This window comes from Mus musculus, chromosome 16, assembly GCF_000001635.26.
Source record: "Mus musculus strain C57BL/6J chromosome 16, GRCm38.p6 C57BL/6J".
NCBI lineage: Eukaryota > Metazoa > Chordata > Mammalia > Rodentia > Muridae > Mus > Mus musculus.
This window is the reverse complement of record NC_000082.6, coordinates 89,112,618-89,127,088: the sequence shown is the minus strand read 5'-3', so window position 1 is coordinate 89,127,088 and position 14,471 is coordinate 89,112,618. Positions and strand designations below refer to the sequence as shown.

At 40.1% G+C, this 14,471-nt stretch overlaps 1 protein-coding gene and 1 long non-coding RNA gene across 2 annotated transcripts in view; both read left to right on the top strand.

Annotated features, from left to right (window-relative positions):
- Gm41487 overlaps window positions 1–14,471 on the top strand; it is a 90,579-nt gene that overhangs the window by 32,991 nt on the left and 43,117 nt on the right. The window lies entirely within an intron of this gene.
- Window positions 4,610–4,765, top strand: Gm33798 (predicted gene, 33798). The gene has a single exon (XM_006523120.1). It carries the CDS (start codon window positions 4,610–4,612, stop codon window positions 4,763–4,765), a length of 156 nt encoding a protein of 51 aa, XP_006523183.1.

Genomic DNA, 14,471 nt, shown 5'->3' with positions numbered 1-14,471 from the left:
ATCTATCTATCTATCTATCTATCTATCTATCTATCTATCTATCTATCTATCTATCTATTGTACTTCTATCTATCCATCTGTCATATATTAATCTATCTATCATCTATTTACCCATATATCTATATCTATATCTATCTATCTATCTATCTATCTATCTATCTATCTATCTATCTATATATACATACATATCTAATTTTATCAGCTGTGCATCATTTAAAACCTTAATATATGCAACAATCATAGACATTTTGATAGGGGAGGTCCAGAGTCACAAAAGCCAATTTAATAAGGCAGAGATCATTATCAGATATTAACTTTAGTCTTTTTCTTTAAATTTTTTTGTTTCATCTTATATATATCAACCAGTGAAGAAAGATTTAAATCTAAAAATTTTCTATGTTCTCTTCATCTACTGCTCATTTCATTGTGCAGTCTACCACTTTCATCATTTGACTGATGTCACCTTGTATCACAAACCTGTAAATGTTATTGTTCCTCATATGGCTTTCATAGAGGCATCATAGTTGACTTTCTGATTGTGTGATTGGGAGAATCTCCAACACAACCTTATTCTGAGGAGTTTCCTCTTATTTCAGTGGCCTTCACACTACTGCAATTTTTCTTTTCTCTCCTTCCTTCCTTCCTTCCTTCTTTCCTTCCTTCCTTCCTTCCTTCCTTCCTTCCTTCCTTCCTTCCTTCCTTCCTTCCTTCCTGCTTATTTCTTTCTTTATTTTTTCTTTTGCTCTCATATATTACATCCTAACTGCAGTTTCACCTCCTGCCTCTTCTTTCGGTCCCTCCCCATTCAACTCCCTCTTTCCCAGATCCATTCCTTCTCTATTTTCTTTCAGAAAAGGGTAGGCCTCCTAGGAGTATCAACCAAACAATCATACTACGTGGTCAGTAGGCATCAATGAGAGGCAAGGCCCTTGGTCTTGTGGAGGCTCCATGCCCCAGCCTAGGGGAATGTGAGGGTGGTAAGGCAGGAGTGGGTAGGTGTGTTAGGGAGCATCCTCATAGAAGCAGGGGGAGGGGGATGGTATAGGGGTTTGTGGATGGGAAAGGGGGACAACATTTGAAATATAAATAAATAAAATAACCAATTAAAAATTAAAAAAAAAAGAAAGTAAAATAAATAAAGAATTAGAAGCTTTTAAAAATGACCAGGCACATCCCTTCATATTATGCCTGTATGAGGCAACCCAGTAGGAGGAAAAGGGTCCCAGAAGCAGACAAAAGGGTCAGAGACATCCCCTAGTCACACTGTTAAGATTTCCACAAGACCAAGCTACACATTCATAACACATATGCAGAAGTCCTAGATCAGATCCCTACAGACTCCCCAATTGTCAATTCAGTCTCTGTGAGCCCCTATGAACCCTGGTTAGTTGATTATGTTGGTGTTTTGTGGTGTCCTTGACCTTTCTGGCTCCTATAATTCTTTCTTCCTTTCTTCTGTAGGATTTCCAGATTATTGGGACCATTTTTTTTCTTCTTCCAGTTGAGAAAAGAGATACATGATGCAGGTCCTGAAAGATATTTGTTTATAGAAAATTGGAAATAGCAATTAGAGAAAGTTTAAAGGGTGTTAAAGGAGAAACTATAATGCTTTACATGCCTGGCTCAGGGTCAGGTGGCCAAAGGCTAGATGGTTGGAAATATAACAGACGTAATGAGTAAGGCTTAACTAACATAGAGGCACATGGGAAGTATTCTACAGGTAATCTTTTGTATGTATTCTAGTAAAATAATATCAGTTATTTTATATATGACTCAGGATAATTTATTCACTAATCTACTTCTAACTGAAAGAAGCTAGCTAAATAGAGTGATGTCTATATAAATCAAACAGCATTGCTTTTCTTAGAGTGACAGGAAGGTTGAATGAAGGACAGGCTGTGCTCTGTTGTAATTAATTGGGTTCACCTCATTACCCAGCACACAAATTGATACCACACATAAGAACAAAATATGTATTCTATAAGTGTGTGCACTTTCTTCCACAACAGCTACGTTTAGCTGCTGTGTCTTGCATGGCTTAGGGATTGCCCTATCTGATGAGATGAGAATGAAGACATGAGAGGCATATAGGCACATAGGTGGGAAAACTGGGGTCAGGTTAACCTTGTTCCCTGAATGAGATACAACAACTGAGACTAAGACAACATGAAAAAAGAGGAGGTAGATTAGTTCACCTCAGTGGGGAACAGTCTCCTTCTGCAGGCATCAGAGATGCAGTTGACACTTATAGTATACACTGTCAACATCTGCTCTTGTACCAGGATGAGGCTACCATTCCTGAGTGTGACCCAGGGACATTTTACTCTTCCTATGGGTCTGAGACATTGGAACCCTTGAGATCCGTGTGCTAATGTCCATAACACATATTGACTTAGCATGTGTGAAGCATTCACTATGAACACAGCACTACAGTGGTTTTTGTTTGTTTGTTTGTCTTTACTCTTCAGCAAGATAAGTTATTTATGTCATGAATGGACATTTGGGAAGTGTAAGAGGAGGTAGAAGAAAGTTCTATAGGCTAACTGCTCCATCTCAATAGAATTTTTAAGACCAGTGTCTCCCACAGCAACTTGGAGAACAGCAGACATATCTATACTCTCCGTAGCCATTGCCCAGGTCTCTATAGTAGCAACCATATCTCAGTTTTGAGAGTGTAAGGATTCAGTTGAACGGATTGACAGCATCCTCTTTGTGAGTGTCACTGGCTGCTTTTGGCGATTAACACTTTACATGGCTGGAGGGACAAACCACAGGCTGGTGTTAGCCTCATTCTTTGGATTAACTCACCTTTAAAGAATGTACAGTTCATTGGGGACACAGATGCTCTCATAGTCAAGCATCCTTTCGGCACAGTGGCAGGATCCTGATAATACAAACAGGTATCTTTAGCAGGGAAACTTGTGAAATATGAATGGCCAATCATGAAGCACTATGTTTTGGTTAGGTTAATGTCTATGACAAGTCACACTGGAGGGACATTCTTCTCATGCTATTTACTCTATTTGGCTGTACACATCCACATCACAGCAGGATGTGCATGTAGGCCTTATGAGTGTCTCTCTATGGAGTTCATGATTAGAGGTTTTTCCCATAGCTTCAAAGCTAACAGTATATCATCATGTGTAAATACGTCCTCCAGATAAGTGCAAGCCATGAATATTTTATGTAGAATATCTGTAAGTTCCCTTGTTGTTACTCTGCCATCTCTTACTTCATTTTGAAATTTGTTAGCCCATATCTTTCCAGTTGGTATTTAAGTGACTGTACTAATGAAATATAGAATTTTCCAATATGTACTTGTTAATGCTCCTCAAAAAGTGCAATAATCCTCCCTTGGGTAAATGAATATCATTGTAAAACTGAAGACCACATTGTCTGTGCTCTGTCCAAAACTGAAATATTGGTCATGATTCAACTCCAGTCCAAGTACGGGTGTCTGATATTCCACATCTCTCTGCATGGGTCTAGTGTCTTAAGCCTTTTTAGATGCTCTTGGGAAGTTGCATGTCAAAAGCAGAGAACAAGGGTCAAAATATAACCTAGTGCTTGAATTGACAGACTGTCATTTATAGAAATGGTTTTTGTCCACTAAAAAAGTAACTTTCCTCATATAAATTCTGGTGTTTTCTAAGTAATATTATCTTCTATATTCTTCTTTAGTGAATATTATTCTTTTTCAGAATGAACATAAAAGCACATTTTTTATGTTCAGGTTATTTATAACCTGAACATGAATTCCAACTAAGGAAAAGGTATCTCAAAGAATAGGTCTATGTTTAATGACATTTTTTTTTAAACAAAATGGAGTAATAGAAATGCCCCACTCCATCAAAAAAGGCTTAAAAGGAGTTTACTATCTTAATGATTTGCATCAGATGATGAAATCAGGTCATATAAATTAACAAAATAAATACAGAATCAACTAGAATGTTGAAAATAGAACTCTATGTCTTTCTTATGTCTTTAAAATAAGTTTAAATTATTTATCTTTCAAGAATTTCACAAGCAGATACTCTATTTACGTCATTCCCACCTCTCCTTCTATCCCCTCTCTGATTCCCCCCATGCCTACCTCCAACTTTTTCATTGGGTATTTTCTTTATTTACATCTCAAATGTTATCCCCTTTCCCAGTCCCCCCCGAAACTCCCTAACCCATACCCCCTTCCCCTGCTTCTATGAGGATGTTCCCCCACCCACCCACCCACTCCCACCTCCCCACTCTGGCATTCCCCTACACTTGGGCATTGAGCCTTCACAGGACCAAGGGCCTTTCCTCTCACTAATGCCCAACAAGACCATCCTCTGCTATGTATGCATCTGGAGCCATGGGTCCCTCCATGTGTATCTTTTGGTTGAAGCCCCATGATTTGTCTGTGGAATCTTGACATAAGAGTACAATCATGTCAGCTATGCAGCCAGTCTGTGAGACTGTTTTCTGAAGCACAATACAGACATGTCACACTGCACTGCTTGTGGTTTCCTCCCCAACAACAACCCAGGGATATAAAAGGCCCTTGGCAGATGGTGACATCCAGACTCAAGGAACCTACTTCTTGACTTCCTCTGAACACTCCACTCCTGACACCATGTGCTACTACGGTGGATATTATGGAGGCCTGGGCTGTGGCTATGGAGGCCTAGGCTATGGCTATGGCTGTGGCTATGGTGGCTATGGTGGCTATGGTTATGGCTGCTGCTGCCCCCTGTGCTGTAGAAGGTACTGGTCCTGTGGCTTCTACTGAGGAGATTCAGCAGCTGCTCACACAAATTTGCATCACATCACAAGTTCTTTGAAATCATCTTAAATTACAGCCTTATACTAAACAATCTGAAGAAAATATGTAAATCACAGTATGCCCAACCTGCTGAGAAGTTCTTTATTGTCTTCATAATGCCTTTGAAAATGAAACCCAGTTCGATAACCCCATGTTTTAAATAAACTATCCCATTGAAAACATTGATTTCTTTGGTTTAATAGTCTTCATCTATATGAAACATATGTCTTTATATTCCTGTTGGGTTGGTCATAACAGTGTGGGTTTTTTTTTTTTTTTTTTTTGGTAGGTTAATGCAGAGAAAATAAAGGAGAAGTAATAAAGAAAAGGAGGGGAACATTTATTTGAACATTTATGTATTGACAGACATTTTAGGTTGTTTACATATCTATTGTGTGTGTGTGTGTGTGTGTGTGTGTGTGTGTGTGTGTGTGTGTGTAATGTCCCAATGAATTTGGTAGTAGAGATTGCTATTGGATATTTACTTTATTTACATTTCAAATGTTTTCCCCCTTCCAGGAGTAGTGATTTTTTTTGGGTGTGGTCAAAACTTTCTGTTTTCTAGATAACATTTCATAAGTGTCACACGTTAGCTCTGTGACTAACTGAGGAAGAGACTACACTGTGTTTTCTGTAATAGCTGTCACTATGCATATTCTCAGAGAGGAGAATATTCACTTTCTTTCACAGGTTCTTTGCTACTCATTTTCTTCCTTTCTTTCTTTTATTAGAAATTTTCTTCTTTTACATTTCAAATGCTATCCCTAAAGTCCCCTATACCCTCCCACAACCCTTCTCCCCTGCCCACCCACTCCCACTTCTTGGCCCTGGTGTTCCCCTGTACTGGGGCATATAAAGTTTGCAAGACCAAGGGGCCTCTTTTCCCAATCATGGCTGACTAGGCCATCTTCTGCTACATATGCAGCTAGAGACATGAGCTCTGGGGATACTGATTAGTTCATATTGTTGTTCCACCTATAGGATTGCAGACCCTTCAAATCCTTAGGTACTTTTTCTAGCTCCTCCATTGGCGGCCCTGTGTTCCATCCAGTAGATGACTGTGAGCATCTACTTCTGTGTTTGCCAGGCACTGGCATAGCCTCACAAGAGACAGCTATATCAGGGTCCTTTAAGCAAAATCTTGCTGGCATATACAATAGTGTCTGGGTTTGGTGGCTGATTATGGGATGGATCCCTGAGTGAGGCAGCCTCTGGATGGTCCATCCTTTTGTCTGAGCTCCAAACTATTGTCTGTAACTCCTACCATGGGTATTTTTCCCCAATTCTAAGAAGGGGTAAAGTATCCACATTTTGGCCTTCCTTCTTGAGTTTCATGTGTTTTGCAAGTGGTATTTTGGGGATTCTAAGTTTCTGAGCTAATATCCACTTACCAGTGAGTGCCTATTATGTGAGTTCTTTTCTGATTGGGTTACTTCACTCAGAATGATACCCTCCAGGTCCATCCATTTGCCTAGGAATTTCATAAATTCATTCTTTTTAATAGCTGAGTAGTACTCCATTGTGTAAATGTATCATATTTTCTGTATCCATTCCTCAGTTGAGGGTTCTTTCCAGCTTCTGTCTATTATAAATAAGGCTGCTACGAACATAGTGGAGCATGTTTCCTTATTACCAGTTGGAACATCTTCTGGATATCTGCCCAGGAGAGGTATTGCGGAATCCTCCAGTAGTACTATGTCCAATTTTCTGAGGAACTGCCAGACTGATTTCCAGAGTGGCTTTACAAGCTTGCAATCCCACCAAAAATGGAGGAGTGTTCCTCTTTCTCCACATCCTTGCCAGCATCTGTTGTCACCTGAATTTTTGATCTTAGCCATTCCGACTGGTGTGAGGTGGAATCTCAGGGTTGTTTTGATTTGCCTTTCCCTGATGATTAAGGATGTCGAACATTTTTTCAGGTGCTTCTCAGCCATTCCAAGTTCCTCAGTTGAGAATTCTTTGTTTAGACCTGTAGCCCATTTTTAAATAGGGTTATTTGATTTTCTGGAGTTCAGCTTCTTGAATTCTTTGCATATATTGGATATTAGTCCCCTATGGGATTTAGGATTGGTAAAGATCCTTTCCCAATCTGTTGGTGGCCTTTTTGTCTTATTGACAGTGTCTTTTGCCTTAGAGAAACTTTACAATTTTATCTGGTCCCATTTGTTGATTCTTGATTTTTCAGCATTGCTGTTCTGTTCAGGAATTTTCCCTCTACACCCATATCTTCGAGGCTTTTCCCCACTTTCTCCTCTATACATTTTAGTGTCTCTGGTTTATGTGGAGTTCCTTGATACACTTAGTCTTGAGCTTTGTACAAGGATATAAGAATGGATCAATTCACATTATTCCACATGATAACTGCCAGTTGAGCCAGTACCAATTGCTGAAAATGTTGTCTTTTTCCAATGGACAGTTTTAGCTCCTTTGTCAAAGATCACATGACCATAGGTGTGTGGGTTCATTTCTGGGTCTTCAATTCTATTGCATTGATCTATCTGTCTGTCACTTTACCAGTACCATGCAGTGTCTGTTTTTTTCTTAAGATTATAAGCCATTTATCTTTATTAAATTTTTAAAATTTATTAGGTATTTTCTTCATTTACATTTCCAATGCTTTCCCAAAAGTCCTCCTTAACCCCCCCCCCCCCACACACACACACACACACTCCTACTTCTTGGCCCTGGAGTTCTCCTGTACTGAGGCATATAAAGTTTGCAAGACCAATGGGCCTTTCTTTCTAATGACGGCTGACTAGGCCATCTTCTGCTACATATGCAGCTAGAGACACCAGCTCCGGGGTGTACTAGTTAGTTCATATTGTTGTTCCACATATAGGGTTGCAGATCCCTTTAGCTCCTTGGGTATTTTCTCTAGCTCCTCCACCGGGAGCCCTGTGTTCCATCCAATAGATGACTGTGAGCATCCACTTCTGTGTTTGCTAGGCCCCGGCAAAAGCTCACAAAAGACAGCTATATCTGGGTCCTTTCAGCAAAATCTTGCCTGTGTATGCAATGGTGTCAGCATTTGGAGGCTGATTATGGGATGGATCCCCAACAACCACTCTGGAAATCAGTCTGGCAGTTCCTCAGAAAATTGGACATAGTACTTCAGGAAGGTCCCGCAATACCTCTCTTGGGCATATATCAGAAGATGTTCCAACTGGTAAGAAGGACACATGCTCCACTATATTCATAGCAGCCTTATTTATAATATACAGAAGCTGGAAAGAACTCAGATGTTCCTCAACAGAAGAATGGATACAGAAAATATGGTACATTTACACAATGGAGTACTACTCAGCTATTAAAAAGAATGAATTTATGAAATTCCTAAGCAAATGGATGGACCTGGAGGGCATCATCCTGAGTGACGTAACACAATCACAAAAGAACTCACATGATATGTACTCAATGATAAGTGGATATCAGCCCAGAAATTAAGAATACCCAAGATACAAGATAAAATTTGCAAAACACATGAAACTCAAGAAGAACGAAGACCAAAGTGTGGACACTTTGCCCCTTCTTAGAATTGGGAACAAAACACCCATGGAAGGAGTTACAGAGACAAAGTTTGGAGCTGAGTCAAAAGGATGGACCATCTAGAGACTACCATGCAGTTTTTTTAATCACAATTATTCTGTAGTACAGCTTGAAGTCAGGCATGGTAATTCCCCCAGAGGTTCTTTTATTGTTGAGAATGGTTTCTGCTATCCTAGGTTTTTTTTGTTGTTGTTGTTATTCCAGATGAATTTGCAAATTGCCTTTTCTAACTTGGTGAAGAATTGAGTTGGAATTCTGATGGGGATTGCATTGAATCTGTAGATTGCTTTCGGCAAAATGGCCATTTTTAATGTATTAATCCTGCCAATCCATGAGCATGGGAGATTTTTCCATTTTCTTTGATTTCTTTCTTCAGAGTCTTGACGTTCTTATTATATAGATCTTTCACTTCCTTAGTTAGAGTCACACAAAAGAATCTTATATTATTTTTTACTTTTTTGAAGGGTGTTGCTTCCCTAATTTCTTTCTCAGCATGTTTATCCTGTGAGTACAGAAAGGCTACTGATTGGTTTGAGTTAATTTTATATCCAGCTACTGCACTGAAGCTGTTTATCAGGCTTAGGAGTTCCCTGGTGGAATTTTTAGGGTCATTTATATATACTATCATATGCAAATAGTGATATTTTGATTTCTTCCTTTCTAATTTGTATTCCCTTGATCTCCTTTTGTTGTTGAATTGATCTAGCTAGGATTTCAAGTACTATATTGAATAGGTAGGGAGAAAGTGGGCAGACTTGTCTAGTCCCTGATTTTAGTGGGATTGCTTCAAGTTACTCTCCATTTACTTTGATGTTGGCTACTGGTTTGTTGTAGATTGCTTTTATTATATTTAGGTATGGACCTTAAATTCCTCATCTTTCCACAACTTTTATCATGAATGGGTGTTGGATTTTGTCAAATGCTTTCTCAGCACCTAAGGAGATGATCATGTGTTTTTTGTCTTTGGGTTTTTTTATATAGTGGATAACATTGATGGATTTCCATATAATAAACCAACCCTGCATCCCTGGGATGAAGCCTACTTGGTCAGGATGGATGATTATTTTGATGTGTTCTTGGATTCGGTTTGTGAGAATTTTATTGAGTATTTTTGCATTGATATTCATAAGGGAAATTGATCTGAAGTTCTCTTTCTTTGTTGGCTCTTTATGTGGTTTAGGTATCAGAGTAATTGTGGCTTCATAGAATGAATTGGGTAGAGTACCTTCTGTTTCTATCTTGTAGAACAGTTTGAGGAGAATTGGAATTATGTCGTTTCTGAAGGTCTGATAGAACTCTGCAGTAAACCCATCTGTTCCTGGGCTTTTTTTTTTTTTTTTTTTTTTTGGATGGGAGACAAGTAATGACCGTTTCTAATTCTTTAGGGGAAATGGCACTATTTAGATTGTTAATCTGATTCTGATTTAACTTTGGTCCCTGGTATCTGTGTAGGAAATTGTCTATTTCATCCAGGTTTTCCAGTTTTGTTGAGTATAGCCTTTTGTAGTAGGATCTGATGATGTTTTGGATTTCCTCAGGTTCTGTGGTTATATCTCCTTTTTCATTTCTGACTTTTATTAATTAGGATACTGTCCCTGTGCCCTCTAGTTTGTCTGGCTAAGGGTTTATCTATCTTGTTGATTTTTTCAAAGAACCAGCTCCTGGTTTGGTTGATTCGTTGTATAGTCCTTTTGGTTTCCACTTGGTTGATTTCAGCCCTTGGTTGATTTTCAGTAGACTGAGTTGGATTCAGTCTACTTCTCTTGGGTGAATTTGCTTCCTTTTGTTCTAGAGCTTTTAAGTATGCTGACAAGCTGCTAGTTCATGCTCTCTCTAGGTTCTTTAGGGCGGCACTCAGAGCTATGAGTTTTTATCTTAGGAATACATTCACTGTGTCCCATAAGTTTGTCTATGTTGTGGCTTCATTTTCATTAAACTTTAAAAAGTATTTAATGTCTTTCTTTATTTTCTCCTTGACCAAGTTATCATTGATTAGAGTGTTGTTCAGCTTCCACATGAATGTTGGCTTTCTATAATTTATTTTGTTAATGAAGATCAGCCTTAGTCTGTGATGATCTGATAGGATGCATGGGATAATTTCAATATTTTTATATATGTTTAGGCCTGTTTTGTGACCAATTATATGATCAATTTTGAAGAAATTACCATAAGGTGCTGAGAAGAAGGTATTTCCTTTAGTTTTAGGATAAAATGTTCTGTAGATATCTGTTAAATCCATTTTTTCATAACTTCTGTTATTTTCCTCTGTCTCTGTTTACTTTCTGTTTCCAGGATCTGTCCATTGATGAGAATGGGGTATTGAAGTCTCCCACTATTATTGTGTGAGTTGCAATGTGTGCTTTGAGCTTTACTAAAATTTCTTTAATGAATGTGGCTGCCCTTGCATTTGGAGCATAGATATTCAGAATTGAGAGTTCATCTTGGAAGATTTTACCTTTGATGAGTATGAAGTGCCCCTCCTTGTCTTTTTTGATAACTTTGGGTTAGAAGTCGATTTTATTTGATATTAGAATGGCTACTCCAGCTTGTTTCTTCAGACTGTTTGCTTGGAAAATGATTTTTCAGCCTTTTACTCTGAGGTTGTGTGCTGGCTAGTTTTGTGTCAACTTGACAGCTGGAGTTAACACAGAGAAAGGAGCTTCAGTTGAGAAAATGCCTCCATGAGATACAACTGTATGGCATTTTCTCAATTAGTGATCAAGGGGGAAAGGCCCCTTGTGGATGGAACCATCTCTGGGGTGGTAGTCTTGGTTCTATAAGAGAGCAGGATGATCAAGCCAGGGGAAGCAAGCCAGTAAAGAACATCTTTCCATGGCCTCTGCATCAGCTCCTGCTTCCTGACCTGTTTGAGTTCCAGTCCTGACTTCCTTGGTGATAAACAGCAGTATGGAATTGTAAGTTGAATAAACCCTTTCCTCCCCAACTTGCTTCTTGGTCATGATGTTTGTGCAGGAATAGAAACCCTGACTAAGACAGGTAGTGTCTGTTTTCTTCCTTGAGGTGGGTTTCCTGCATGCAGCAAAATGTTGGGTCCTTTTATATAGCCAGTGTATTAGTCTATGTATTTTTATTGGAGAATTTGATATTAAGAGATAGTAAAGAAAAGTAATTGTTGCATCCTGTTATTTTTGTTGTTAGAGTTGGGATTTTGTTCTTGCAGCTATCTTCTTTTACGGTTGTTGAAGGATTACTTTCTTGTTTTTTCTAGGGCATAATTTCTCTCCTTTTGTTGGAGTTTTTCCTTTATTATCCTTTGAAGGGCTGGATTCATGGAAAAATATCATGTCAATTTGGTTTTGTCATGGAATACTTTGGTTTCTTCATCTATGGTAATTGAGAGTTTTGCTGGGTATAGTAGCTTGGCCTTGCATTTGTGTTCTCTTAGGGTCTGTATAACATCGGTCCAGGATCTTCTAGTTTTCATAGTCTCTGGTTAAAAGTCTGGTGTAATTCTAATAGGTCTGCCTTTATATGTTACTTGACCTTTTTCCCTTAGTGCTTTTAATATTCTATATTTAGTGCATTTGTTGTTGTGATTATTATGTGTCGGGAGGAATTTCTTTTCTGGTTCAGTCTATTTGGAGTTCTGTAGGCTTCTTGTATGTTCATGGGCATCTCACTTTAGATGATCTCACTTTAGGTTAGAGAAGTTTTCTTCTACAATTTTGTTGAAGATATTTACTGGCCCTTTAAGTTGAAAATTTTCATTCTTATCCATGCCTATTATCCTTAGCTTTGGTCTTCTCATTGTGTTCTGTATTTCCTGGATATTTTGAGTTAAGGTCTCTTTTGCATTTTGCATTTTCTTTGATTGTTGTGTCCATGTTTTCTATGGAATCTTCTGCACTTGAGATTCTGTCTTCCATCTCTCGTATTCTGTTGCTGATACTGGCATCTATGGTTCCTGAAGTCTTTCCTAGGATTTCTATCTCCTGAGTTGCCTTCCTTTGGGTTTTCTTTATTGTTTCTACTTCCATTTTTAGATCTTGGATGGTTTTGTTCAATTCCATCACCTGTGTGGTTGTGTTTTTCTGTAATTCTTTGAGGTATTTTTGTGCTTCCTCTTTAAGGTCTTCTACCTGTTTAGCAGTGTTCTCCAGTATTTCTTTAAGTGAGTTATTAATGCCCTTCTTAAAATCCTCTACCAGCATCATGAGATATGATTTTAAATCTGAGTCTTGATTTTTTGGGTGTGTTGGGGTATACAGGATTCCTTGTGGTGTGTGTACTGTGTTCTGATGATGCTGAATTGTCTTGGTTTCTGTTAGTTAAATTCTTACATTTGCCTTTTGCCATCTGGTAATCTCTGCTGTTAGATGTTTTAGCTGTCTCTGGCTGGAGCTTGTTCCTTCTGTGATTTTATTAGCCTCTGTCATAACTCCTGGGGGTCCAACTCTCCACTGAGTCCCAGTGTTCAGAGCACTTTCTGCAGGCAAGCTCTCTTTTGCAGGGAAGGTGCACAGAGGTCTTGATCTCAGATCTACCTCTTGGCTGAAGATGAAGGCCTGAAGAGACCCTATCCAAGAAGCTCTCTTGCTCCTGTGGCCCATCTACTCTCCTGAGTGGATTGGTCTCTGAGAGACCCAGGATACAAGATGGTGCTCTCACCTGATTCCCAGGATCATAGCCCTCCCTGGAGGTTGACTCTCCTCTGGCAGGGAAGGTGCCCAGAGGTCTGGGTCTCAGCTCTGCCACCTGGCTGAGGATGAAGGCCTGAAGGGACCCAGTCCAAGATCTCTGTTGCTTCTGAGGCCCAGGTGCTCTCCTGTGTGGACTAGAATTCAAGATGGTGCTCTCACCTGATTCCCAGGGTCAGAGCTCTCTCTGGAGGCCAACTCTTCTCAGTGATCCTAAGATCCTGGGTGTGCTAGGGTGCTTGCAGTGTGGAGAGTCCTCTGGGGACCTTGGGACCTCAGCTGAGTTTGAGCCCAAAATGGAGCGGGGCTGGCGCCAAGTGGAAGGAACCCCATCTGCTGGCTGGGAGGGTTTCCTGTGTCCTCATTCCTGCTGGCCCAAGCCCCTCTGGGTTGTTTTGGAACAGATGTTGCGTTCCACTCACCAGTGATCCCAAGAACCTGGGTGTGCTAGGGTGCTTGTGGCGTGGTGACCCTGGGACTGTCCTCGATCTTTTTTCTTTTTAAAAATGTATTATGTATTTACATCCTAAACACTGTCCCACTCACAGAGCCCCCTTCACCCATTCCCTGCTCTACACCTCTGAGAAGGTGGGCCCTGCCTGGGTATCCCCCCATCCTGGCACATTAAGTCTCTGCAGGATCAGGAGCATCCTCTCCCACTGTGGCCAGACAAAGCAGCTCCGTTGGGGAATGCATTCCACAGCCAAGCTACTGCTTTAGGAACAGTCCCCACTCAAGTTGTTGGGGAACCCATATGGAGACTGAGCCATATATCTGCTACAGACATGCCAGGTGCTTAGGTCCAGCCTGAGTATGCCTTTTGTTGGTAGTTTAGTCTTTTAGAGGCCCCAGTTTAGTTGACTCTGTTGGTCTTCCTGTTCAGTTTCTATCCCCTTAAGGGCCTTCAATCCTTCTCCCAATTCTAGTATAAGAGTTCCTAATCTCCATCCAATGTTTGGCTGTGTGTCTCTGCATCAGTTTCAACCAGCTGCTAGTAGAGGAAAATTATGCTAGGTTGCTGTCAGCAAGTATAACAGAGTATCATTAATAGTGTTAGGGATTGGTGCTTGCCCATGGGATGGGTCTCAAGTTGGGTCCATTGTTGGTTGGGCATTCCTTTAGTTTCTGCTCCATCTTTGTACCTGAATTTCTTTCAGACAGGACAAAGTTAAGGCAGAAAGTGTTATTGGTGGGTTGTTGTACTTATCCATCCACTGGAACTCCTGCCTGTCTATAGGAGGTGGCATCTTCTGCTTCCATGTCCCAACTTTTAAGTGTCTCAGCCAAGGTTATCTGCGTTGGCTTCTGGGAAGCTCCTTATTCCAGGTCTCTGGGACTTCCTAGAGATTGACACTCCAACCCCTGGCAGCTTCAGATTTCCATTTATTCTCTTGCTTCTCACCTGTATCTCCCCACACCTGATCCTGACCCCCCCATTCTCCTCCCAATACCCTCTTCCACCTATTTTG